Below are 26,521 nucleotides of genomic sequence, written 5' to 3' on the forward strand. Positions count from 1 at the left end.
TGTGTGCCTAATCACGGATTCAAGCGAAAGATTACCATTGCTGATGGACTTAGATGCGCTAATGAAATGTCGCGCGAGTGCGTTTAACTATCGATTCGCCGTGCTAAATGTAACTAACATTTGTGGACCCGCCGTTGCATGAATAACAATTCGGTGATGGGTGCGTTGGCTTGGCTTACAGGGGAGGCACCACCTACCGACGTGACATCCAGCGAGATTAATTCTTCCTACATCATCGTCATTATCATCACTGTTTCCGCCTCTGTTTGCCTACTCATTGCTGCGCCCATAGCCTTTGCTACATTAAAATCGAAAAAGAAGGCCCAACGTTCCGGTAAATATAATCACTGTCACATATATTTTTCTTTCTGCTTATCCCTCTAGGACCGAATAACGCTGAGAACCTGCCGGACGTTCTCTTGGAGAAGGGGGATTTTGCAATGAATTATATCTATACGTTTGCTGCAACCTCCCTCATCTTTTTTGTCATTAATATCCTGATCATCGCGTTGTGGTACATTATGAGAAAACGAAATAAAGATCGTAAGTGAACACGTCGAGGGCAAGGCAAACACGTTTGCCTCGCCTCTAGCGAATTTTGTAACGTAATGCGTCTAACAGGCATCGGCCGCGACGTCACCACGTTTCTAATCGTTCTTTCTGTTTCATTTGCACAGGTATTAACAAATCGCAGACAGCTGATATGTACGCACCATCCACGGTGAACGGAGACACCATGACCGGTGAATTAAGTTCGGTGTCGGACGAGAAGAGCGACGTTAACTTCGACACTAACGATTACGTGGTCAGTGCGATCAGTCAGTATGTTCTTAGTAACAAGTAATGCCGGAGGGTAGGTTTGAGTTCTATTAACACTTTTCTGTTCCGTTTTACGTCCGTATCGGACCCCCCGTCGCACTTTTAGCTCGACCGTAGCCTCGGATACTTCGATTTCTTCTCTTCTCTCGCATCGTCTCTTTTTCGCATCACGATTTAGATAACAACCGTGAACTCTACCGAAGCCTAACCAGTAGTTCCGAACGCGAACTCTAAACGCAACACGTTCCACTTTTATTAACGCTTTCCTGTTTCGTTTATACCTCCCTTGGATCCCTTTTTTCACGCTCTTCAATCGTATCTTTTCTCGACGAATACTTTGATTTTTCCTTTTCCTCGCACTTACGATTTTCATAGCAGTCGTAAACTCCTCCGGAGCCTAACCGGTAGCAGAGACATAACTCCTTTTTAGACGCAAGCCCTTCTAGAGTCTAACACTTTTCTTTTATTTTTCTCGCTCTTATACTTAGCGGAATCTCACCTCGTTTCTCACAGTGTCCTTAAGTGTAGGCAGGTTTTGGGTTGGATGCTTAGAACTATTTCCCATGCACGTACACGCGTCGAGAATTCTCGTAATGTATCAGAATGACGAGACTAACGAACAAAAAGTGAACGCGAAGCGTTGCTTCCGGTAACGCGCTTCATACTGATACGCTACGAATAATGGACGAAGCTCCTCGATTCTTATCCGATATCTGGTATCAGAGTTTCGACCGATCTCGTAGATCCGTTGCAGGTTTAACGTCTGCGACGTGCCCCGGTTTAACGTAATCCTTTCTCTCTGTGTGACGCGACAGGACGAGGGACGAAAGACGGCCGCTAGCACGTATTTAATAGACCAAACCATGCAAGATTTTGGGAAAGGGAACTTGGAGATGCAGGTACATCATCAGGGGACTCTTGGTCGTCGTGGCAACCACATTCAACCACCCATGAGTATGGATTCGCCGCCACAGCGAACGACGGCGAGTGGGACGCTTTCTGGTACGTGCACTTTTGCAATTTTATTATAAATATAACGAAAAGAGATGGTAGAGCACCCGTGATTACCCCGTTGACACATTGTTGACAATTTTACACAGTAGCTACTTCATGCCACCGGCTATTATTTCGTAATTAAATGTGAAATTAAAACAATCTAAATAAACACCAATAAACTTTATTTATATTTTACCAACATAATGAATTCAAATGAAATATTTTACATGCATAACACGATGAGCAAAGCTTTTGCAATATTTTATATCCCCGGGGTTTCATAAATTGAACAATGCGTTAAGAGCGTTTAGTTTATATTCGCCGCAAACCCGGCAACGAGAATGATTTAACATACTCCAAACCCTAAGAAGAATAAAGCTACCTCGAACCTGAGATAGAGGATATTCGTATGGCCCAGCTCGTCCTTAGCTACCTCGGCCACTCGTCCTATACGCGATTTACCAACTATATTCGGCGACTTCCAGCCCCCTAAATTTCTCTACCCGGAATCAATACCCTCGCGAGCGGCGACGAAGAGCCTCCGTTGACGCAACTTTCCCAACTTGCAGTTTCGAAATCGAGTTACATCGGGAACCCGAGTCCAGCACCGCCGAACGACGTGAACTTCTACAGCGTGGAGATCGACAACGGCCGATACATGGGATACGAGACGAACCACAGCCCGATTCCAGTGGTGGAGCCAGGTTCGGGATCGTACTACCCGTCGATGAGTCCCACGGGGCACATCGTGTCCGGTCACTTGACCGGAACGGGCACCCTGACGCGCAGCAGGACCCTGCCGCGTCCCGTTCCACCACCCGACGTGACCGTGATGACAGCCGGATCGAAATCGCCGATTCCTCCGTCCGTGCCACCGCCACCGACGACCTTCGCACGCTCCGTATCCGGAAATCCTCACGCCCACGGCCATCCACTGTCGACATTCACCCCAACGCCGGCCTACTCCGACATCGATGGCCATCTTGTCTGAGGATCACCCATCTTCGGCCCCAGCACCGTGCGCGGCAAGTACCGCGCCGTTCCGAGGGACGAGACTATCATCGTTACAGAAAGAACCACCCGGCTCTAATCAACGACTCGTGGGTGATCGAACGGATCCTACGGCCTCACGCGTCGCTCGCGACGTTCAACGATCGGTTCTCCATCTCTCGCGAGGGACGCCGTCGACGACACCCCCGCGTCGAAACAGTTTCGTGTGGGTGTTTCCCCCGACGACCTTATACATATATCCTCCTTGAACATAAAAGAAAGTAAGAAGCATGTAAATACCAGAGAGACCTGTACCGCACGCGTACGGGCTATATTAACGTAATTTTACTAAGCACGCGGTACAATGTTACGAACCGGAAATGCAGCGTTTCGTTTCGTTTCTTTGTTCTTTTTTTTTTTTCTTTTTTTTTTTTTTCTTTATTTCTTTTTCCGTCGTTTGTTTCCCCGTGGACAAGGTGTGCGTGTATATAATGTACCTCGACCGCGGAACTTTTACGGAGTAGTTTACGTTTCGCGTGTCACGCGTCGAACCGAAGAACGATCGGGGAGAATCGCTCGCCGCTTGCTCAATGATTTTTCGGTTGCGTTCGCGTACGATGAGTTGTTTATTTTTTTCCTCGTTGTGCCGACTTCGTAGTGAAACGGAGGAACGTTCGACGATGTGTCTACGTGAACGGAAAAGGGGGAAAAAGGATATACGCGCCGAGGAACGGTGCGAGGTGGTGTTCCGTTTCCCCGAGAGCGCAGAGGTATAGTATGGATTTTACGATCACGTTTATGCCTTACTACTCTTATCTTGGAATAAGTTACTCGTAGTTTGTACCGTAGACAAACTCGCGTGATCCGATGGTTGAACAACCTAAGTTAGGAGAAAGAAGACGATCAACGATCCATTAGGAACGCACGATACTTTCTAGATCGAAATAACTGAGATTGGAGAACCTGCTGACGCTCGGTTCCAATTTACGTTTTTCTTTTTATATATATACACATATACAAACATACCGATGCTGTCGTCGACAGGGAAACCCTTCGATGGCCGCTCTTTTGAAAGTAATCTCGATAACAGCGAAGCCCTAACGGATATCGGTCGAACACGTTGATGACTCGGGGTGATCAACGATGCTGCTCTCGATGTTATCGTGAAGTCGAGTTCCCGTGATTTGTTATTTTTTTTTTTTTTTTTTTTTTATTCGTTTCGTGAATACGCACGACCGTCCATGGTTTCGTTCGCGATTGGTTGAAAGAGAGAGGTCTACCAGGACATTGGCCGACTTCTTGGTTGAAATTCGAAGGAAGCGAGACAATCGTTTTACACAGGGAAACAGTTGACGACGTTCGTAATCGGTAGTGATCCGACTGATTTCCTTCTTCCCTTTCCCTCTTGCTCATTAATCGCGACGCGTTCTCTGTTAGATTGAACGGATCTTACTTGTTAAATGGGGAAAGAAAGCGTTGTAATCGCGACGAGCGAAAGAAGCTAGTTGTTTCGCGAAAGAGAACGGTCTGTCGTGACGCTTGGTGAATTGAAACGAACTCGACGAGTTCGATAGGTACTAAAATAGGCGACGTTTAGATAAAGGTTTAGAAAATCCCTAGGGAACGCGCGAGACGTGCGAGTGTGACGCTGCTTCGGCCTCCTCGAGCTTAGAAACTCCACTTTGGCGGATTTGTATAACAAAATAGAGACACACGCACGGGTATTCGCTCTATTCAAAATTTCTCCACGATACGAAAGATACGCGCAGAGTGTTCGCCACGTTATCGTCCGACGTTTTACTTACAAATTAATGAGATGTTATTTGGGTTTCTTAAACGAACATCGATTTCTATCATTATGGATTTAATGATATAAATAATAATACACATCTTATACATCGTCAACAAAATATAGAAACTATTCTACCATTCGTTTATAGGAGAAATGCTGAAAAATAATCTCAGATTCACGTGCACAAAACGATTTTGCGTTTCGTAACGTTCGATTAATCCTCGTTGATTCACCTCACTCTTTTTATACCGTCGAATTTGTATTCTACTCTACAAAACGTATGAAAAAACACACATTTTCACTGCCGAGTGCAAAAGTCAATACTACGAATAGTTTAACCCTTAACCGCTTGCATTTGTTCGTACAACCACCGTTACGAAATCTCTCGCGCCACTTCGGACATCGTACACCTCACAATTCTATTCCACGTGTTCGACGAAGCGAGCGTTTCCGTTCGCTAAACGCACGATCGTTGATAGATTCCGCCAAGTGTTTAAGAGATTTCAATATATCGAGATAGATACGTTTACGCAAGCACAAATGCAAACGATGAAACCGTGACTGTAAAGTTAGGAGAACATCTATAGATCTGTTCTCACGTGACGTCCAACGCTGATTTTGTTTCCTTTTCGTCGCGTTTTGCTAACAACGTTGCCTCGGTTAACAAAATCGGCGCGCTCCTAGCGAGCGAATTGTTTTCGAAATCTTTTATCGCGACACGCGGTACAGTTAGTGATATTTTGTAATTGAATATTACGAAAAAGTTGCCAAATATTATACGAGTATCGTCCATCGATGGTTAACGATAACTTTTCTAACGTAGCTGATAAGTAGCTTTTTTTTCGTTGACTCTTCGCGCGTTTATGCATCAAGCGTTTCAAATGCGATCATTCAGTTCTCGCACAATGGCGTGTGCCACGCGCACGAATCATTTGGTATCGAACGGATTTAACGATTAACCGACTACTAGAGACTATTTCTTCTAAGTGACGAAAGTTCGACTACTTTCACTGCCTGATTTTTTTTATTCCTGTACCGCGAAACACGAACGTTTTTGCAATTAATTGACGTAAGGTTATTATTATTATTATTAGTATTATTATTATTATTATTATTATTATTATTAGTATTATTATTACGAAAAATTTCGCTACACGTATTTTCCTGAAACAGCGATAGCTTCGAGCCACTTATACGTATATATCCTACCCGAAACAAAAAGTATAAATATCGTAAACGAAACGATACAGAGAATCAGGGAAAACCGAAATAACACACGAACAACATAATCAGCGAAATCTATATATACAGAAGTAACGTGAACGATAAAAGAAAGCAAACGAACGCGAAAGATAAACGATAGGAAAGGAAAATAAAAGTGAGTGTCTTGGAGTAGTGATATCTTCGAAAAAGAAAAAAAGACAATAGTACATAAGTTTAATTATACGCGTATGAGTTTAGTTAAGAGTAAACTATTTCCCTGGCACAGCCAAGTTAGAAGTTGCATTTGCATAAACGGTCGTTGTACAAGAAACGTTAAGAACAGAAAGAAAGAAAAAAAAAGAAAAAAACGTAGTTCGACTAAATGTTTATACATACATATATTTTTGCATTTATTTCCATTAAAGATTGATTATCCTTGTAAATAGAGTGCGATATGTCTCAGCGTTTCACAATACACACAAACACATACACACGTGCAAACACAGCCCAGAAAAAAAAAAAGTAATTAAAAAATGGATCATATGAGGGTCTCACTTTACCTAAGCTATTAATGAAATATTGTATAGGATTATTACGCTAGGCCACGAATTATATCCGAAAAGATGAGGAAGGGGACGAAGAATAATACCAGTTGTCGTACGAGACAACGTCTTTCCGTTTATCGAAAGCCTAAGCAATCGACGTATATTTTTGAAGAAAGACGAATCGAAAACAAAAAAGTAAAGAAACGTTACGAAAAAAAGAACCGCGCGCGTGGTTGGCCTATCGTAAACACGGAGGGGGGGGGGAGGGAAGGGGGGAGGGAGAGGGTTGTAAGTGTCTCGTAGAAAACATAACGACGCGTGCAATCGCCTCGAGCAACTATGACAACCCGTAGAATCAGTCGACAAGTGTAAGTTTCGTTCAATTTCCATGGAAAGATCACGATCGATGCGCGCCCAATCTGTATCAATTTCATACGAATCACACGCAAAACTAATTAGAGGAGAGGAAAACTGTTCACGTCCGATGTTCTCTGTGTACGATCATCGATGAATCACGTTGAGAAATCTACGCACGTCGCCGCTTCTAATTTGGCTCGCGTATCGTACAGGATATAAAAGTTAACCGTTCGCGGTCCTAGAGCGATCAGAAACTCGAAGAATCCGGATCGCGAACGATTAAAACGGACGCATGTAGGATTGCTCCGAAGATACACCACGGAAATCGCGTTTCTCGCATATCCGCGCACGCTCGCACGCGCTGGCGAACATATATACATAGATGAAGTACGAGAATCGACGCGCGAGCATGTATATTCCGAGCAATCGTGCTTGTCATTGGTGTCTCGAGCGTAAACGATGCGCCGAGGATCGATCCCCGTCTATTTTCACTTCTTCGTTTTTTCCCGCGATCGGCGATCGTTCGTCGATCCAGGCGAGAACCGATCGAGTCTGTTATATCCTGGGACACGCGTGACGGGAAGACGAAAGAATGGTACCGTTGGCGCGCGAGAAGAACGAACCCGACTCGACCTCTGACGTCCGTGTTCGCTGTGCACCGATAAACCCTTTGCGGCCGAGAGAGAGGTGACCGATCGCGAGAAACCGATCCACAGCTGCTGAGACGTCTTGTGAGATCATCTAGAGCGCGAAGGGTTTATTCCGCGTAGATAACGCGTCGTTCGTAAATGGATGACGACGTCGCCCTCTCAGAACACGGTGGTTCGTTCTTCTCGCGCGCCAACGGTAGATACTTGCGCGCGGCAAACGCCGAAAGGATGTCGTTGAGTTTATACTTTCCGCGTCGTTGTCATGTGTGTTTTATGCTTGGGAACCGTTTGAAAGTTTTACGAATAACGTTTTCGTAGCATGCGCTATCGTTATTTCATTGCCCGGGGAGGAACACTGATTTGTTACGGTAGACTCTACAAAGCTTAAAGAAATAAAAGAAAAAAAAAATTAATTAATAATAACGTGTATTGTTAACCGCTGCTGTTGTGTATGGAGCCGCACCGTTCGGCTTAGACTGATGATGAAGAAGAAGAAAAAAAAAAAAAATTCACGTATGCTCAATTAGAGAACATGTTTGCGCATAATTAAGAATTCTATTTACATATACATGTTTTATATTTGTAATTAATAACAAGGAAAAAAAAATCATCTATACTTAATATTACCTGATATTATTAGATTATGTAATCTCCAAAGTATTTGCTCATCAAAGTGCTAGGCATGTTAGACGGACCGATATTCGTCCAAAATGGTACCTTGGAGATGGACATACCATCTAACAGTACGATATTTCATATTTTACACGATAATTAATAATTCTGTTGATTATTCTAAGACATAGTCAATCCTAATTATACAATCATTAAGATACGAAGGATAAATTAAACGTTTTACATGTATATAATGTACATATACACTTAGATAGACACGAAGAAAATAAAATGCATAACGAATTATATCAAATTAAGAGGAGAAACGATCGAGAGCTTTCGTAAATAGTTCGTAAATGTATTCGTATCACTTTTGATGTTTCTTCTTCGTATTCGTTCCTTTTTCTCTGTTCTTTCCAATTTTTGAAGAAAATAATGTTAACGAAAACGAAAAAAAAAAAAAGACGAAAGAAAGAAGAAAACCGACCGAAAACAAAATAAACGATTCTCGCCAGACACACGAAAGCGACGCGTCGTTCGCTCCCCGCGGGAGCGCTGCGATGAACGACGCGGATCATGGTCGCGGGGTGGAACATGCGCGAGTCTCGTAATCGCCGAAAGTGACGTGACGAATTTTATCGTAACGAACTTATCCGTTCCAAATTACCATTACCACAAGAGGCGAAGACTGGACAAGCACTGAGCCGTTTTAAATCGTTTTTTATGATGTTCACAAACGACTCGATTTTTACATTTCGATTCGATTTTACGTTCGGCAACACGAACACTTTTTCAATTCGCAGAACGCTATTCTTCGATCACGATAATCGATTACCGCGGCGAGAAATCCTCGCGCTTGGGACAGACGACAACCGATCGCCTCGAGAAACCTGCTGAAACGCGCCAAATAAAAAGTTCTCGCGCGACGCGGTCGACGGCAACGATTCGTTTGCCGTTAGATCTGTAAATTATACTCCGTCGACAACGTAAAATTGGCCACGATGGCTCGTTTCCAGGACCCCTCGATGCCGATCACTCGCCCGTCGAACGGGGAGACAATTTATCACGTGTATCGATACAAACGAACGGCGTATCGTGAATCGTTAAGCGTATCATCGAATATATGTTGCTTCCGTTTATGTGCCAACAAGAAAATTTGACGTTCTCTATGTATAAAGTACATGATGCATAGCGAGACGATATACATACTGTTACGCGGGCCGCCGTCACGGCTGAATTTACAATGCAATGTTATTCTTTCGAGCAATCATCGCTGTTCTTAAGTACAACCGATAATACTGGCGAGGTAAAGATGCTCTCCCACGATTAAGAAAAAAATAAGAAGAAGAAGACAAACGGAGACATAAAGAAAGAGGATGAGAAACCGTGTAATATAAACTAAGGTACCAGCAATTTGGTACATTAATTACTTGTATATATACATAGTATTTTTACATTCTAATTCTAAATTACATTTCCAATTCTAAATGGTATACATTACTCTGTGAGCTTCGCTTGTCGTCTGTGTAAATTATCGATAACGTTCCGACGTTCGTTCACCGTAGAAATATAGTCAGAGAAGCGATCTTATGCTCGGCAAACATTTATATCCTCCCCCTCTCGAATGTCTTGTGCACGTTTCATTGCACCCATCGCACAAGATTCGATACACACGCCTCGTGCCTTCATCGCAGTTACATTAATTAGAACGTTTATGGGCTGTGGTCGCATCGGGACGTTTCCGGCCGTGACTATTACCCGCGAAGAATGATTCGCGGGGGTGTTACAGTCTGACACGCGACGCTGGAATTGTAAATACGGCTACGAAATTTGACGGTAGAAAATTCGCAATTTACACGAGTCGCGTCGATCAGCTTTTGGTGGATTTATTAATAAACGTAACAGAATTATTAAAGTATCCCGACAAAGAAAGAATTCTCAGTTATTGGATCTCGGTCGCTAGATTTATAGGATGCCTTCGGCAAAGCTTCGCGAGAAGGATTACTTTATTTTCATCGGTCAAACATCGTCACCTGGTTTAGTAATAAAACAAAAATAATTTTTGTTCTACTCTCAACGGTTCATCGAAAGACTGTAACTATAGTTTCCCCCTGTGAATGTTAGCCTCCATCACGAATAGTTGCGCGAAGATGCACCGAATGCGACCATAATCCGATTATAAGGGAAGAAAGAGTACTTCATCGTACGCATACGTCGCGTCGCAATGCATTCGTTGTTGATATGCGTAATTTAACTCCTACATAAACTGTGCTCATAGCGGATGTGATCGGTATTTTACGAATGATGTCGCGACCCGTCGAACGAGGAACGACGGTGATCGATGTACTCGACGATCATTGGATTCTTAATCGTCGACGCGAACGCGACATCGTCCCATGAAAATTAGCGTGCCGATATATGTATATGTTGATTTTTTCGGAAAAAATCGAACGGCCAGAGTTCGTTTTATCGACGCTACGCTTTTCTTCGTTTCTCAACACGTACATAGAGACAGAGCGAAGCTCAACATACTAGTCCTTACTTTAAAACCAAAGTAAAGAGAAAAAAAACATTGTGTAGCTTTTAAGAATCTCCATTACGTATTCACACCTGTGTGTCTATACAGAAGGCATAATTATAATTAATAATTCAATCATCGTAAATAGGTAAAGGACTAACCGATAAGCGAATAGATAAAAGGAATAAGCCGCTCGTTAAGTGTATCGTTTTATTTCAATTCATTTTTTACGATTAACATTTTATCTAGCAACTTTTGTCGGCTAGGAATGTAAATTCTGTATCTGTACATTGTTTTCCTATTTCAACTATTAAAAGTGATCGTCAACTAAACGTTCCGTACATTTTATTTTACGCCTGTCCCTATCGAACGGTTCCTTAACGAACTGAACGTAAGTTACGAAAATCAAATACCGTGTCGTTAAGAATCCTTCTATCATTGTAACGTTAAAAACCACATTATTTGTACTCCAAAGTCTCACGTTTCCTGCTTACGAGCAGATCAACACGTTTCCAACACCCCGTCTGAAAATAACCGACAAACCGTACATTAATTTCTATTGCTATCATTATTACGATAATAAATTTCGCTTACCGTCCACGAAAACCATCGTCGACATTCGCTCTTCAACCCTAGTGCTCGATGGGGATGAATTTCGTTCTGATAGGGTTCGTGGGACGCAAAACCACGCCCACGCTCATGGAAATGTTCTCGGTGGGATCGACAGGCTCGAAATAGAAATTATGCAACATGTACAGCAACGTTGTCTTTACTTCCATCATGGCGAATCGTTGACCTGCGTGTTGAAAAACCAAAAGTTCGCTTAAACGAACCTTTTTCACAACGAACTGTACTCGTTCGGCTCTGATGCAAATTAAGAGCTTATCGAAAATGAAACTTCGGTTTCGAGACGTTCCTTACGTTCCCCTTACCTATGCAGTTTCGCGGTCCAGCGCTGAAAGGTAGATAAGAGTAAGGATGGCGGCCTTTCGAGTTCTCGGGTAAAAATCTATCGGGATTAAAGGTGTCCGGATTAGGCCAGTACCTGGGATCCCTGTGGGTGTCGGTTATGAGCAGATTCACCACCGTATTGGCAGGTACAAAGTGATTGCCTGGAAACGTTGAATTGCATAGCACCGAATTTTCTTTCGCATCGGGTAAGAAGAAGAACAGAAGCTGTATTTTATCGTGGCTCTTTGCGTTTAGCACGTTGAACGCCACGTCACCCATATATGAGTGACAGAGATTTTTGCTAAGGAACTTCAGCAGTTCATTTTAACAGCTAATGTATTAATGAAGATAAGTCTGAATAGAATTCGCAGATTTTGACGACGACATAAAAAATAAGTAACACGACAAACGTCAGATGTTTTAGTTTACAACTGTCTTGAGACACAATTTTAACCCTGTAGGCATTCCCTCGGGAATCAGTCCGGCAGTCAACGTGTTAACGAGCAGGCCACAGACTTTCATAGTTACCTAATTTCATGTCCATTTCAGGTCGACGCGATATAAACGGCACGCTTGGATAAAGTCGAAGGGATTCCTTGATGCACCTCTCCAGGTACGGCAGATCTTGTAGGGTGGACATCGTGACTTTGCCGTCGCATGCTGCCATAACCGCGTCCGCTTCTTCCCTGGCTCGATCCTAGAAAAAATACCTTCGTCGCTATTTTCATCTTTGTAGGAAACTTACGAACACTCGTTACGAATAGACTGCGGATGTTTATGCGAATTCATATTTTTACAGCTTCGGAAAAAGGATTGAGATTCAAATGAAAGTGTATCTCATCTACTAATCAATCTGACATGTATTCTATCGTTGACAGTTTATACATTTCTGTGTTTATGCACATTTATCCAAATGTTCATTTATCGTAAATGCGTAAACATCGGCAGTCTGCTTACGAATTATTCCGAATGTTCTATCGAGGATTGAAAGGTGATTCGTGAACTGTACGAGCTAAATTGATCGTCAAAGAGTCACCTGAATCTCTTTGTGTTGAGCTAGGAGCATAGTGGTGAAACAAAGACACACCGCCGTGGTATCGTGACCCTGCGAATAAAAATATATTTCATATGATACGTGTAATTATAGATTGAAATAAATTTGTTGATAGAACGAAACGTTACCCTGAACATGAAGGTGTCAACTTCTTCTCTGATACCTTCGTCGTCTATCTGATTGTCTCGATGAGCGGCTATCAGAAGATCCAGCATGGCGAGCCTTCTTTTACGAACTGCAAACAAATAGCATTGTTATTGATGTCGACGTATTTAATCGATTAATGTAATTAATATTAACCACGAATCGCTTACTTCCATCGTCGTTTCCAGTTCCCGTTTTACTTGAATTGTCGTCGAAGCCGGTTAGATATCGGCCATTCGTCTTATTATGATAGTCTTTCCTTTCCGCGATGATCTATAACATATCAACGTAGCTATAATCTGCAACCGAACTGCAGCAGTTCCCTCGGGTAAATATCGATTAATTTATATACTATTAAAACATGCAATTTATACTGTTTAAATCAGAAATTGTATTTCTTACGTCGTTAGTGAAATTGTGCATTATTTTGAGCACTTTGGCTAGACGCCATCCTAGAGGAAGGAATTTCAACAGAAACTCCGAGTACAGCCATGGTCTTACGAATCTACAAAATTAATATGAAACGCAGTGCATCGTATCGAATTTATCGTTGTAATTTCAATTTTCCATGCATCCAAATTTCCACGTAGCGATCATCAAATTTTAAACAGAGATTTAAAAGAGAGTTTTATAATCTAACGATAGTTTATTTTTCCCATTAATCAATCGAACGATTTATTTCATTCCGACCGAGAGCAGCATTAATTACCTGTACACTGTGATATCTCCAAAATCGGATATAGCCTTTCGATACTTGTATTGGAATTTCCCTTTGTCTTTCAACGAAACCCCCATCGCAGTTTCTGAAAGTGCAACCGCAATGAAACGTACACGATAAACGTCACAATGTTCCCCTATCGTAAACTCGAGATAATACAGATTCTACCGAAGCATAGTATTCGTACAACAAAAAATTTTACCGCATATCATGTTCAAAGTGCGCTCGCTGTAAAAATGCATCAGATCTTTGACGACTGGGCCACCTTCCGCCTTCAAGCTGTTGATCAAACGCTCCGTTTCCTCCATGAAAACTTCGGAGAATTGTTGCAACACGGTGAAATGAAAGGCTGGCGTCAATATCTTCCTGCGTGCTTGCCACTTGGGACCTGAAACGAGTCGAAATGGAAACGATCGCCGCCGAAATCGGTGAAACTCGATTGGAGAAACTCGACTAATTAAAACGATCGAATTAACGCGAACTTTGTTTTAATATTCGATACCTGAACTGGTTAGGAGTCCGGTGTTGAACCAGGGCAAAAGAAGATCGTACACCTCGCTTTTCTGGTTGGATTTGGGATTTCCAAGAATCACCTGAATCGCAAAAGAAGTTTCTTTTATCGTTGAGTTATACTTTTTTCCGATTGACGCGTTAAATCTTGCGCTCTTTCGTTGTATTATACAACAACGAAGATACGATATTTTCGCATTCATTTGTAAATGCGTTTCGTTTACACATTCATCGCTTTTTTCTTTTTAGGAAAAGCAATAGCTAAGGAGGCTGGTGTACGTCGTTACGCGGTAATATGCAAAAAGGTACGTAAAACTTGAGTAATTTATTCCTCACCTCCATATCATCCGGATGACGAATGTAAACCATCGGCGCTGTGAAAGTCCATATTCTATAAATTGGATAGTATTGATTACCCAGCCTTCGCATAAGATTCCAAAGTTCCGCTGTAATAAGAAATTATGAAATTGCCACCGATTCACCATAGCTGTCGTTTTTAATAACATGAATTTTCGAACTCACACGGCGAAACGGAGTACTTGAGCAGATTCCCAAATATCGGCATTACTCGAGGGCCTGGTATCTCGTTGATTATCCTCGCAAATTTGCTATTATATATAACGAAATACTGCAGTAGCAGCACCGAAACGATTAATAACAATATCCCGGTTAACATTTTTGCAAAACTTTAGCGCTAACCAGCTTCTTGGTGTCTAAATCAGCTGTAAGAACGAAACACTTGATTACTTTCGTTACGTTCTTCTTTCTTACTTACCTTTTACGCTACAATTATTAAATTCTTTAAAAATCAAGTACAGATTTCGTAACTTTCATTTTTCCTGTTATCCCTCTATTATTTCTATTTCTATTTCTCCGCTACTATTCCTTTTCTATAAGAGCGTCAAGCATCCACGATTATTTACTTACTAATAATTTGAGGAAAAACGAGTTCTCCGAATTCGTAGCAAAGATAACGTAAGAGACGGCTCGCCCTATCAAGCGTTCCACTTTTTCGAAAACGTGGTCCGGATCAAAGCCTCGTATGCCGAATTTCGCGTAATCGCTTTACACGCGGGAGTGCCTGCCGTGACAAAATCTGATCGTGTACTGCCAACGGAAATGTGCGCTCGTAAACTACGTGGTCATACCTATCATCCAAAAAAAAAGGACATCAATGACACAGAATATTCACCTCAGCGGAATCCATGACTGTCATCGACGAGAAAACGCGCACCGTGAAACTCGGTGCAAAACAATTTCTTTCTCTTTGCTTCTTTTTCATACTTTTTCACCCATACGTACTTACAGTCAAACCTTACATTTGTGCGCCCTTGTTACATACCAACCGATCCTCGGAGTGCATGGACACGCATCTTTCGACGGTTAAGATAAGATTAACTTTCAAGTGAGGTTAAAGGTAAATTAATTATTTTTTTTTTCTATTTAGATATAGTTTTTTTTATTTCATTTTTAGACGTAAACGCTCTCTTAGAATGAATATTCCTGGCGAGACATTTCTTATGCGGTCCCTCTCCACCGCATGAAAAAGCAAATTTTCTTCGATATAGTACGAAAAATGATTTGTTACAGCTATCTACCACGCGAAAACAGCCTTTGCTCTACTATTCTGATTTTCGTTAAATTATCAACGCTCAAACCGAAGAACAAACGATCGAGTCTACTCCATGAAATATCATCGTGTAAACTTGGTTGGAACGAGTCGAATTGCATTCGCGTTCGGCGCGAGCATGAAGAAACCACGCCGAGGAGTAATGTTAGGGTCATTGAATTCTTTAAAAATATTACGTCTGCCGCGGGACAAAAAATCTCGGAATTCTCGGAACTCGGTAGACGTACAGTACTAAACTGACGAGAAGTATCGGATGATCGCGAAACTTCGACTCTCCGTGAAACTCATAAACGAAACATTGGAAAGTATCGAGGTGCTATGTTCGTGGATCGAAAAGTATTTATTATTTATTATCCGATCGCAGGCGAATTTGATCCAACTGTTTTTCTCGTGAATGCATGGCGCACGGAAAATTTTTCCGTGAACGTTGAGTTGCTGAAGTAACGGTCCTTTTTTCGACAATATCGCAACAGGTGGAAAGGGGAATGACGTTCGTTGATGTATTCAATAACCTTTGAATGATTAGTCGTTGACGTAGATGTTGCACCGCGCCATGTAAATTTGCGTTCTTATGTCAATTCCTCGAAACAGAGGATACCGGAATTAATCGAATCGCTTCTATTTTAAAGGTGGAACGAAACTGTGCGTATATCTTTTTTTTTTTTACTTCGAAGCCAAAGTAAAGAGGAAAGAAATATTCTATGGCTTCCAAGAATTTCCGTTACGTAGTCGTGGCTGCGCGTCTACGTTGAAGATGATCGTGGTAATCACGATCAATTCGTTAATGGTGGTGTAAAGTTTTATTTCAAATCACTTTGTATAATGGACATTTTATCAGGCATTTCGGCCGGAAATGTAAACTCCGAATCTGTACATCGCTATTTAACTTATTTAAATTGAGCAATATTCGTATTCACGTCACAGTAACGACGCCTCGCAATTCCATTGCGTCGCGTTCAGTTTAACACCATATTAGTATCGATTGATTTACTAAATCTAACAGCTAGGTGCCCTATTCCATCTAGTATCTTATGCTTTGCTAACGCACACGTGCAACGTCTGAAACTACAGATACCACGAGATACGCATCGATTCTTATTTCTCGTATTCCCGAGGTCCAGGTCACGTCGTCGTCGTCGTCTCGATGGGGACGAATCTCGTTCGAAGGGGATGCGTAGCACGTAGGACTAAGTCGGTGGCTATACGTGTATCTTTTAGAAGATCGACAGGCTCGAAGTAGAAATCGTGTAGTAAATATAACAGCGTTGCTTTCAGCTCCAACATGGCGAATCGCTGGCCTGCGAATTAAGAGCGAAAAAATCGGTGAGAACGAGAGAGGAGTTTCCCGAAAAGGATATTAGCCCAGAAATGGGAGACAGGACTTTTCATTAATTTCGCAAAATATATTAACTATTAATTGTCGTTCGAACTGTATTCTAGAGATTTCCGGGAATATGTAGGATATCATTGATTATAAAAAAAAGGAGTTAATAAACTACAATTTCACACAAGAGTTTTTTGGGAAATTGATCGATGTACGAATACATTCTGCACCAACTGTAATATTCGTCAATAAAAATGAATGTGAATAGGATTCGCGAATTTGACGAGGTTAAGGAATTAAAGGCTTCGACAAATGTTACGTTATCTAATCTCGAATAGCCTCGAGAGGAAATTTGAACTCCGTAGAAATTTTCACGAGTATCTGTCTGGCAATCAACGTGTTAAAAGACATAATTAAAGAAGAAAATTCCAAACACCCTGTTGGGTAAATCTCTTAGAGCTTTGGACAAGTTTCCACGATGCGATGCGTGTTTCCCTCACCGATGCAATTCCGCGGTCCAGCACTGAAGGGTATGTAAGAGTAAGGGTGGCGTCCCTTTATGTTCTCGGGTAGAAATCTGTCGGGGTCGAAGACGTCCGGATTAGGCCAGAACCGTGGGTCCCTGTGGGTGTCCATTATGTGCAGATGGACCACCGTATCGGCAGGTACGTGGTAATTACCTAGAAACGTTGAATTCTTTGTCACGTTCTTTGTATCGTTCGAATCGCATGCATCACGGCATGGCTGTTCGCGTTCGAACGAACAGCGAACGGTTTGATAGCTACTTAGTATCATGTCCATTTCAGGTTTACGCGATATAAATGGCACGCTTGGATAAAGTCGCAGAGATTCCTTGATACACCTCTCGAGATATGGCACATTTTGTAGAGTGGAGATGGTAACTTTTTCATCGGATTCTTCTATAGCTGCGTTTACTTCGGTCCTGGCTCGATCCTGAAACCAGACGTTAGATGTAATTACGATAGAGAACTCGCAGTGGTTGTCAAGGGGATTCTTTTTTTCTTTCTTTTTTTTTTTTTTTTTTGCTTAAACGATACTTTAGGATCATACAAATAATACGTCGTTCGATTTATAGGGAAAAGGAAACGCTATGAGGTTCAATTATCGATTTTGCCTCGGGGCGGGATTAAGGCGTTTATAAAATTCTAAACGCGTTTTCCTTGAAACCAGTTTTTTAAAGCTCGAAAGACGGATTTCTCAGTGACTATTGCACCTGTATCTCTTTGTGCTCAGCCAGAAGCATGGTGGTATAGCAAAGGGACACCGCCGTGGTATCGTGTCCCTGAAGATAAAAAAAGATCGTTTAATGTACGAAAACATGCATTTACCGATAGAAGGAAAAAGGCATAAGATGAACGCACCCTAAACATAAAAGTGTCAACTTCCTCTCTGATGCCCTCGTTGTCTATCTCGTTATTTCTGTGAGCTGCTATCAGAAGATCCAGCATGGCGAGCCTTCTTTTGCAAACTGAAGACAGACGAAGACGTTCTCGAACGTTAGCCAGTAATAAATTGTAATCGACAGAATTTTATTTTGTAAGTAACCATCGCTTACTTCCGACATCGTCGACATTTTCCACTGTTCTTCGATCCTCGGTAAACCCGACTAGATATCGGCCATTTGTCTTATTATGATAATCCTTCCTTTCTTCGATGATCTGTACAAGACACCGTTAACGCAACTTTACCTCGTGGCAGCTAACAATTTTCTCGAGTAAAGCTAAGGATTACTTCCGTTAGGGTAATACCGATGACTGTCAGAGTTTGTAATTCTTACCTTCTCGGTGAAGCCGTGTAATATTTTGAGTAACCTAGTCTGCTCCCATCCTCGGGGAATCAAGTTAAAGACAAAATTTAGGAGTAACCATGGTCTTACTAATCTGCAATGTTAGTACAGAAAAATATTAGGCAAAGGCCTCTTGTTATTTCGTTTACTATCGTTTTTTATATACAGGGTGCGGCAGGACGGGTGGTACAACCGAGCAGAGGATGACACTGCATCTAAAAATAAGTCGAAAAAATGGAATAACATTGTTATTATTTTCCTTTAGCTGATGTCACAGCTGACTGATCGAAACAACGTAAAAGTTTAAAAAGGTCGTATGGTTGAAGTCAAAATGTAAACATTAGAACGGTCAGCATTAAAACACGTCAACAAAAGGAAACTCGTAGCTAGCAATGACTTGGAGGGTACAGTTCGGTGACTCTCTCGAAAACGAAGCGTCGAACGAAAAAATGTTATTCCTTTTTTTTTAAATGTTACCCTCCGCTCGGTTGTACCACTCGTCCTGCCACGCTCTGTAGAGTTGAATAACCACGAATTAATTAACCATACCATGAATTAATTCTTAAGAACTGGCTTTAATCACCTGTATATTAAAACTTTTCCCATATCGTAGACAGCTTTTCGATACTTGAGTTGAAATGGCCCTTTATCCTCCAACGAGGTCCCCATCGCGGTTTCTGAAATCACGTGCGAAACGTGTTCGATTGATTCGACTTTCAATTGAAAGTTCCAATCTTTTTATATAAATCATACCGATATCATCGAGGATAAAATCACACCTACCGCATATAACGTTCAAAGTATGCTCGCTGTAGAAAAGCGTCAAGTCCTTGACGACTGGTCCACCTTCGTCTTTCAAGGATTTGGTCAGACGCTCCGATTCCTCGATGAAAACATCGGCGAACTGTTGCAATACGTTGAAATGAAAAGCGTTCGTCAATATCCTTCTGCGCATATGCCACTTGCGACCTGATGGAAACCAAAGTAAAAGTGTTACGGAAATTATCGCGAGAAAATTATATTTGTTGTTAACATGCTTCCTATTAACGATGCTTCCCTTAAATATTAATAACGATCGCGGCTCGGAATAAAGTAGTCATTCGAGACATTAATCTTTCGAGAAATTTTTCTATATCTTTATATCTATCGGCTGGAATAACTAAAAATTAATTTCTACAGGGATAGAAGAAATAGATAGAAGGAAACAAAGTTCCTTCTCCTGGAGACCTGGTAATCGGTATTACTCGCGACAAAATGATTCTTTGTCGCGAGTAATGGCGAGCTAACGGCTGTGAAATTGTAATAAATAACGAACAAGTCGATCTGATGTATTATAAGAAATTACAGTTAAAAAGAAAACGGATACGGTATTTACCTGAGCTGGTGAGGAGCCCGGTGCCGAACCAAGGCATCATCAAATTGTAAATAATGCTCTTCTGAATGGACTTGGGATTACCGAGAACAGTCTGAATTCAAAAGAAATTGATTTACCGTTAAATGAAGCGACGAACCGAGTACATCGAGTACATGATATTACACGAACCACTGTGTAAAATTAAATACAGTTCTATTATCGTTACTTATCGCGGGATTCTCTTTGACAATTATACCCTCGTCACTACCGCTTTATAATATGCAATGACAAAGTTACGTTTTCACACCGATTATGGTCTCTTTTTACAAGGTCCAATGATTAAGTGAGGATGGTGGACACCCGGTGATATATTTTAACGTGCAACACGCAATGTTTGAACAAGTTTTTCGTTACCTCCATGTCGTTCGGATGAAAAATATTGACGTACGGCATCGTGAAAGTCCAAAGTCTGTAAATTGGATAATACTTGCCGGCGTACCGTCGCATAAGTTTCCAAAGTTCTCCTATGAAATAAATACAAGGTAAACATCAGCCGAATTAAAGAAACGATTTAATGAAATTTTAATTACAAGCATTGGTACGTTTTTGCGAGAAATAGAACGTTTCTCCCTTTCGTTTTCGTTTGTTCTAAGCGCAAAGGGTTAACGCACCGGCTGTTATTTCGATACAAGTAGAATCAGATTATTTTTTAAGTTTACCTGGTGAAATGATGATGGTGAACACGTTCCCAACTAACGGCGTTATTGGAGGACCTGGTATCAAATTTAGCTTCCTTCCCCGCTTTCCATATTGAAAAGCGTAGAAGACTAAAAACAATCCCAAAACTACCACCAATAATATCTCCGTGATCATTTTTGCGAAATTTAATTTGATTAAAGATCGACTTTCGGTAGGTTTCTTCGACACGTTCTTCGATTGCGCTCGGATATGCTGCAAAAGTAAACCGAAGCATTCGAGTGTGCTATGAATCTGTTCTTCTTAAAATCGCTATTGCGCACTTCTAAAAATATACATTTACAGTATAAGTAAATTACATTTAACTATTGTAAACATGCAATGTTATTTACATAATTACGTTATCCGACAGCTGAGATATATTGTGACAAATACGCAAGTCGTTATCAGGAAAGTGTTTGCATGTGTTATTATAAATATTGCATATCTTCGTAACTCGGGTATTTTAAAAAATAAATACGCTCATTCGTGATCAAGAGTCATCTCCACTATCGTTTTCTCTTCTCTGGTCTTTATTTGGTCTATCTTAATACAAAACAGAGATACTGTTAATCACAATTAAATCGCATCCGTTCAGACAAAGTACACACGAAACGAGCTGACAACGGCAACATTCCATTCGTCGTAGTGGTTGGTCATTGATTGATAACAATAACAACTGTTTTAGATCCGAGTATTAATAGCAGTTGAGTAACTGGCGTCACATTGATCATTCTTAACGGCTTCTAATAGCAATTACGATCCGCGGCAATGATAACAATGGCATTTTTTCTTGCTTGCATCTCGCTGCATGACAATTCATTTTCATTTTGCTATCGCGTTATCACGCGCGGATACAATGCAATGAAATCGAACAAAAGTGAAAGATTTAAAGACGAGAAAAAATTGAACGCAATTGCGTGTTGTTAAAAACCTTATCCTCCGATTCGATTTGCCGCGAATCGTCAAAGTTCGTAAGAGATAACCTTCGAAAAGTACTCGGATTCAGTTTTCCTCTGTATCGAAACGTAACACCACCAGGAAACGTAAAAATAAACAGATGCGCGTGAAATTGAAATTATAAAATATAAAAACACCTGCAGCGTCGAATAAAAGAGACAGTGGTCCTGTATCGAATATGTCATAGATTATTCGTAACTTCATTTTGAAACTGGAGGATCGAAACGTGAACAGGTTGATTCATAAATAATTCGTAAAGAATTCCGGACAGCTTCGATGGTCTTTATTAAAACCGAGCCTGATCTAAATACGAAGGAAAGATAGGGTATCGAACTGCTCACCCTATTAAACGTCCAAGCCCTCCGAAAGCGCGACAAAGCTGAATTAAAACCGCTGTACACTCAGTCTCGCGTAATCAGTTTACACATTCCACTCGTTGGACAAGAGTGTGCTTGCTTTGAGAACATCTCATAGCGTACTGAAAACGTCATATAAGTACAATACCATCTGTTCGTCAAGCTACGCAGGCATTCCCACTACAATACACTCGAACAGAAATCGTGCAGGATATCTACCACATCTTAAAATCCGTGTTTATCAACGGGCAAGGTGTCACCAAATTGCAAAACACTTCAAATTCTTTCTGCGCTATCGGATTCACGTTTCGGACACATGCCGATCGGGGGTTGTAATGTTTCGCTCTGATACATTTAGAAAGGTCATGCAGCGGTATCAAACTTTTGTACGATAATAATGCGTACGATATGTTATGGTTTGCGACAGACCTTGTATACTTCCTGTTTATAGAACTCTGAACATTGCTAAAAGTGTGTTGGCGAACAAACTCTAGTTTAGAACCTCGACAGCTTTTCCGAAAGGTCCCCGATCGAACATTTTTCAAATATCGTGCGCGGGAGATAGTATTCTGCAATACGAGAGGTTCTGTTGCTTGAAAATCCTGGGTAACAATTAATTCTACATTGAATTCCTAATAAATTTGTTCACTGCCCTCTGTTTGACTTTCCTCGTCATCATCCATTGTTATCAATTTTCGATAAGTGCGAAGTAAACAAACATTTGACTGATCAGTATTTAATCGATTAAGATTGCAAATCTGTGTAGATTAAATTTCGTTGAATATTAAATTGAAAACAAGAAGACGAGATATAAATAGGACTTGAATGAAACTCTTCCTTTTTGTCGGAAAAAAATTCTTGAAGAGAATAGTACAATTTTTATTTTTATTTTTCTAGAGTGAGCTAATAATGCAGATCGACGAATGAATGATCAACGTGGTCATTTCTAATTTGAAACATTTCCAAATGAGGAATGCAATGTCCAGTGGTATTTGGGAATCATTTTGATGACATTTGTTACTAACTTTCTCGCTGATAACTTGTACTAATTGTTTTATTAGGTCACAATATCAAGGTTGACGCTTGAGGTAGCATGTACTTATACGTAAATGGTATGTTATCGAGATGTTTTACATTGCTGCACAAACTAAATAAACAACTTTATCATTTACCTATTATTTATAACATTTTTCTTTTCAAGTTTACGTCATCTCGTTAAAGTTTTCATTGAAATTAAGTAAACTAGTCTTCTTTTTTCAACTTTTAAGCTATCACAGAATAACTACTTAGCGAAACTAATCATCTTTACGGATAGGAACACGTATTAAAAGAACCTATTTTTATTGATAGCATAACACTAATAAATAAACAAATAACATCGAATTTCAATCTATGCATTTAAATTTCCCGCGTGAAATTGGTGTCGCCGTCTAGCGGTGAACAACTGAACTATTTTCGGAGTATGATCAGCGCCTCTATCGGAAGAATGCTCAAGTTTGTCCTCGAATAGTTCCCCTGGCAATAGTAGATGGAGCCATTTGTTTTTTTTAATTGAAAAATTAAGAGTTCAGGGCTCAAAAATGATTCTCATTTATATTTTAATATTGCAATGATTGTTCACCTATTTGTTTTCAGATATTTAAAAAAAAACTACAAAACCTCTGTCGCCCTCTACCGGGAGAATGCCCAAGTTTGTTGCCGATTAGTTTCACTTGTTCACTGCTAGATGGCGATACAAGTACTCCTACAATGTTTTTTTTTATATCCAAAAATAGTTCGGTTGTTCGTCGCCAGATAGCGACACAAATTTTATGCGGAAAATGTAAACTACTTTTTATTTAATTATTTCTTTTTTGTATAAATGAATACATTAACCAATTTATTGTTCACTAATGACCTGTTTCGGTTTTGCCTGGGAGCAATTTTCAATTGTATATTAAAAGTTCTATTTAACCGAGTTCTTATAAAATCTCTTTATAGACAACATTTGTCGTTTTTTCTCTTGACGTCTACACGAAAAACTTTTGTTTTGACGTGAAACGCGAAAAGGCCACGTAAATTTGTCCATGAGTAGAACAGGTTTCAAATACTCGAGTAATTTTATAGGATATTTTCAAGTTTGTTCAGGCACCAATATTTGCTGAGTCTAAATATTATACTAAAACACAGTGCAGACAAATTGGTACGTAAACAATATGAAAATAGCATACGTATAAAATAGTATAGAAAAATATTAAATAATGCGCACGTTAGAGAAAGTTATATTTAAATTGCGCGCTTGGGTATGTGGAGAATGATTACATGGCAGACGACAGGATTTGCGATGTACGGTTCACGCCATAATATCTCTCGTGCATTCCAATGACGAAATAACTTTATGTGAATTTTTTTAACGATATCCGCTTGTACTTCGAAGAATTCGATATTCCAAAAAGAGAGATTGGATTAAATTCTGTGGTAATATTGTCATTCGATACTTTTAAACAAGAGTTGGCGTGCGTGGCCAATTTTGCCAACTATTTCCGGAATAATAAGCCGCCGTGAGGTGACGTTTGCTATTATTGTCCGTAAGGTGTGTTAACGGCATTATTGTAAACGTCGTCACATCATAAAAATCATAGAATATTGGTGTCCTATGCGAAATATTGCATTTACCTACGAAACGTCCTATCGCGTGGCTAATTTAAAGTTTCTTTTGTCGATAGGAAAGTATCAATTTGGACGCTTCAAGTGCGTGGTGTCTTCCCAAACAAAATGGGCCTAATGATCAGCAACCTATTCACCCAGCTTTTTGGTAAAAAACAAATGAGAATATTAATGGTGGGTCTAGATGCTGCTGGCAAAACTACCATATTGTACAAATTGAAACTTGGTGAAATTGTCACAACGATACCTACCATTGGTTTCAACGTTGAAACTGTTGAATATAGGAATATATGTTTCACGGTGTGGGATGTGGGTGGCCAAGATAAAATCAGACCGCTCTGGAGACACTATTTCCAGAACACGCAAGGCCTCATTTATGTTGTTGACAGTAATGATCGCGAACGTATAGGAGAGGCTGAACGTGAATTAGCGAATATGTTGAAAGAAGACGAACTGCGGGATGCAGTTCTTCTTGTTTTTGCTAATAAGCAAGATTTGCCCAATGCCATGTCTGCTGCAGAACTTACAGATAAATTGAGACTTAATTCACTGAGCGGGCGTCACTGGTATATCCAAAGCACTTGCGCTACACAAGGACACGGACTCTATGAGGGACTCGATTGGTTGAGTAACGAATTAGCCAAAAAGTGATAAAGCACTGTCGCATTTGTATTCTTCATGAACAATTTATTCATTAAGCATGGACGTAGAAGACAGGTTGCAATCTCCGTTTTATCAGATTATGCACTATGTGTACGATTTAATACTACTGTGATTCTAATTTCTAAGAAGAAAACTACTTGGAATAATAGAGTAACTCGACCGACTCAATGATCGTAAAGCTTATATAGGTTTCACGTTTGAAATGAAATTTCTCATCGATAGAGAAGAAATTATGAACTAGATAAGCGTGTGAATTTATCGGTTACATTTTATTTGTATGCTATTTTCGATTTTAACTTGTAGAGTTATAAGTTCACTTGAAAATGTATAGAGTTTTGAAATAAACAAGAAATATTTCTACGTTGATTTCAGTAAATACATTGTTCTCATTTTTTAAAGAAGTCTACTATGGATATCGCTTACCTGGAATATTACTAACAATTTCTGCTACTAACAAGGAGAAAGTATAAGTGAATTTTTATACTTGTATGCGCTTTAATCTGCGTCTATGCAGTAAGTTAGAAATGAACTATATATGACATAATTTAATATACCATTTTTGCTATCCTGTTTTCAAACGAAAATTAAGTAATAAATTATAGAATGAATAATACTACCAGTAAGTCATAGAGATAAGCATTTAAAAAATTTTTATCTGTAACAATCATTACATGCTATTAAAATTTACAAATTTTTTTCTTGTTTGAAAAGATAATTATTCTTATTGTAAAGTATTACTTGTAAGCGATGAAAAGAATTTAAAAATAAAGATATAAAATGAAATATACTTACTCTACATTCATGTTCCATCATTGCTGTCTTCTTTAATAAAATACGCGAAACAAAGAAGTGGAAAAGAAAATTGTAGTTTATAGTCTTATTATGTAACTCGATATAATAGCTTTATTATAGTACAAAACGGTACGTTACCGATAGCTGCACTGTATAATGCATAATGCGTTAAATAATTTGTTAATACATAGTGTTTTTTTATGTACCATAATATTCTATTCCATTCTTATATCATACAACACAATGAAAAAATTATAGACATTTGTTTTCTACTTATAGAATATATGTACAGAGTAACTTTAAGATACAGCGAAATAGGGAACTGATTCAAACATTTTAATACAAGATTTCCATACGAATATCTTATTCATAATATGTCACAGGTGTTAAATTGT

General features: G+C 40.1%; 3 protein-coding genes across 5 annotated transcripts in view; 2 read left to right on the plus strand and 1 right to left on the minus strand.

Moving 5' to 3' along the window:
- Positions 1-10,879, plus strand: part of LOC128887317 (nephrin) — a 360,575-nt gene extending 349,696 nt beyond the window's left edge. The window contains exons 17-20 of the mRNA XM_054143079.1: positions 182-334; positions 678-805; positions 1,635-1,821; positions 2,385-10,879. Coding sequence (XP_053999054.1) covers positions 182-334; positions 678-805; positions 1,635-1,821; positions 2,385-2,806 — 890 coding nt within the window. The 3' untranslated portion in view covers positions 2,807-10,879. The remainder of the gene's footprint in view (positions 1-181; positions 335-677; positions 806-1,634; positions 1,822-2,384) is intronic.
- LOC128886772 (uncharacterized) lies at positions 10,679-22,163 on the minus strand. Its single transcript, XM_054141935.1, has 26 exons — positions 22,011-22,163; positions 20,694-20,925; positions 20,389-20,498; positions 19,996-20,086; positions 19,404-19,589; positions 19,204-19,297; positions 18,612-18,714; positions 18,390-18,492; positions 18,196-18,302; positions 18,048-18,116; positions 17,599-17,767; positions 17,314-17,493; positions 16,616-16,787; positions 14,382-14,545; positions 14,196-14,305; positions 13,852-13,942; positions 13,552-13,737; positions 13,341-13,434; positions 13,034-13,136; positions 12,802-12,904; positions 12,616-12,722; positions 12,470-12,538; positions 11,962-12,130; positions 11,415-11,594; positions 11,077-11,278; positions 10,679-11,006 (listed from the first exon to the last, which is right to left on the minus strand). The coding sequence occupies exons 2-25, from the start codon at positions 20,845-20,847 to the stop codon at positions 11,115-11,117; spliced, it is 3,078 nt and encodes a 1,025-aa protein (XP_053997910.1). The 5' UTR covers positions 20,848-20,925; positions 22,011-22,163; the 3' UTR covers positions 10,679-11,006; positions 11,077-11,114.
- A 1,861-nt stretch (positions 22,164-24,024) lies between these two features.
- LOC128887335 (ADP-ribosylation factor 2) lies at positions 24,025-25,735 on the plus strand. Of its 3 annotated transcripts, none has more exons than XM_054143126.1 (2): positions 24,025-24,207; positions 24,731-25,735. In XM_054143126.1, the coding sequence occupies exon 2, from the start codon at positions 24,780-24,782 to the stop codon at positions 25,320-25,322; it is 543 nt and encodes a 180-aa protein (XP_053999101.1). In that variant the 5' UTR covers positions 24,025-24,207; positions 24,731-24,779; the 3' UTR covers positions 25,323-25,735. The 3 variants fall into 3 exon arrangements, with proteins under 3 accessions (XP_053999101.1, XP_053999100.1, XP_053999099.1); XM_054143125.1 differs by lacking the exon at positions 24,025-24,207 and adding an exon at positions 24,325-24,482; XM_054143124.1 differs by lacking the exon at positions 24,025-24,207 and adding an exon at positions 24,328-24,597.
- Positions 25,736-26,521: the final 786 nt, after the last annotated feature.

The sequence above is a fragment of the Hylaeus anthracinus genome, unplaced genomic scaffold (assembly GCF_026225885.1).
Source record: "Hylaeus anthracinus isolate JK02 unplaced genomic scaffold, UHH_iyHylAnth1.0_haploid 11985, whole genome shotgun sequence".
In the NCBI taxonomy this organism is placed as follows: Eukaryota; Metazoa; Arthropoda; class Insecta; order Hymenoptera; family Colletidae; genus Hylaeus; species Hylaeus anthracinus.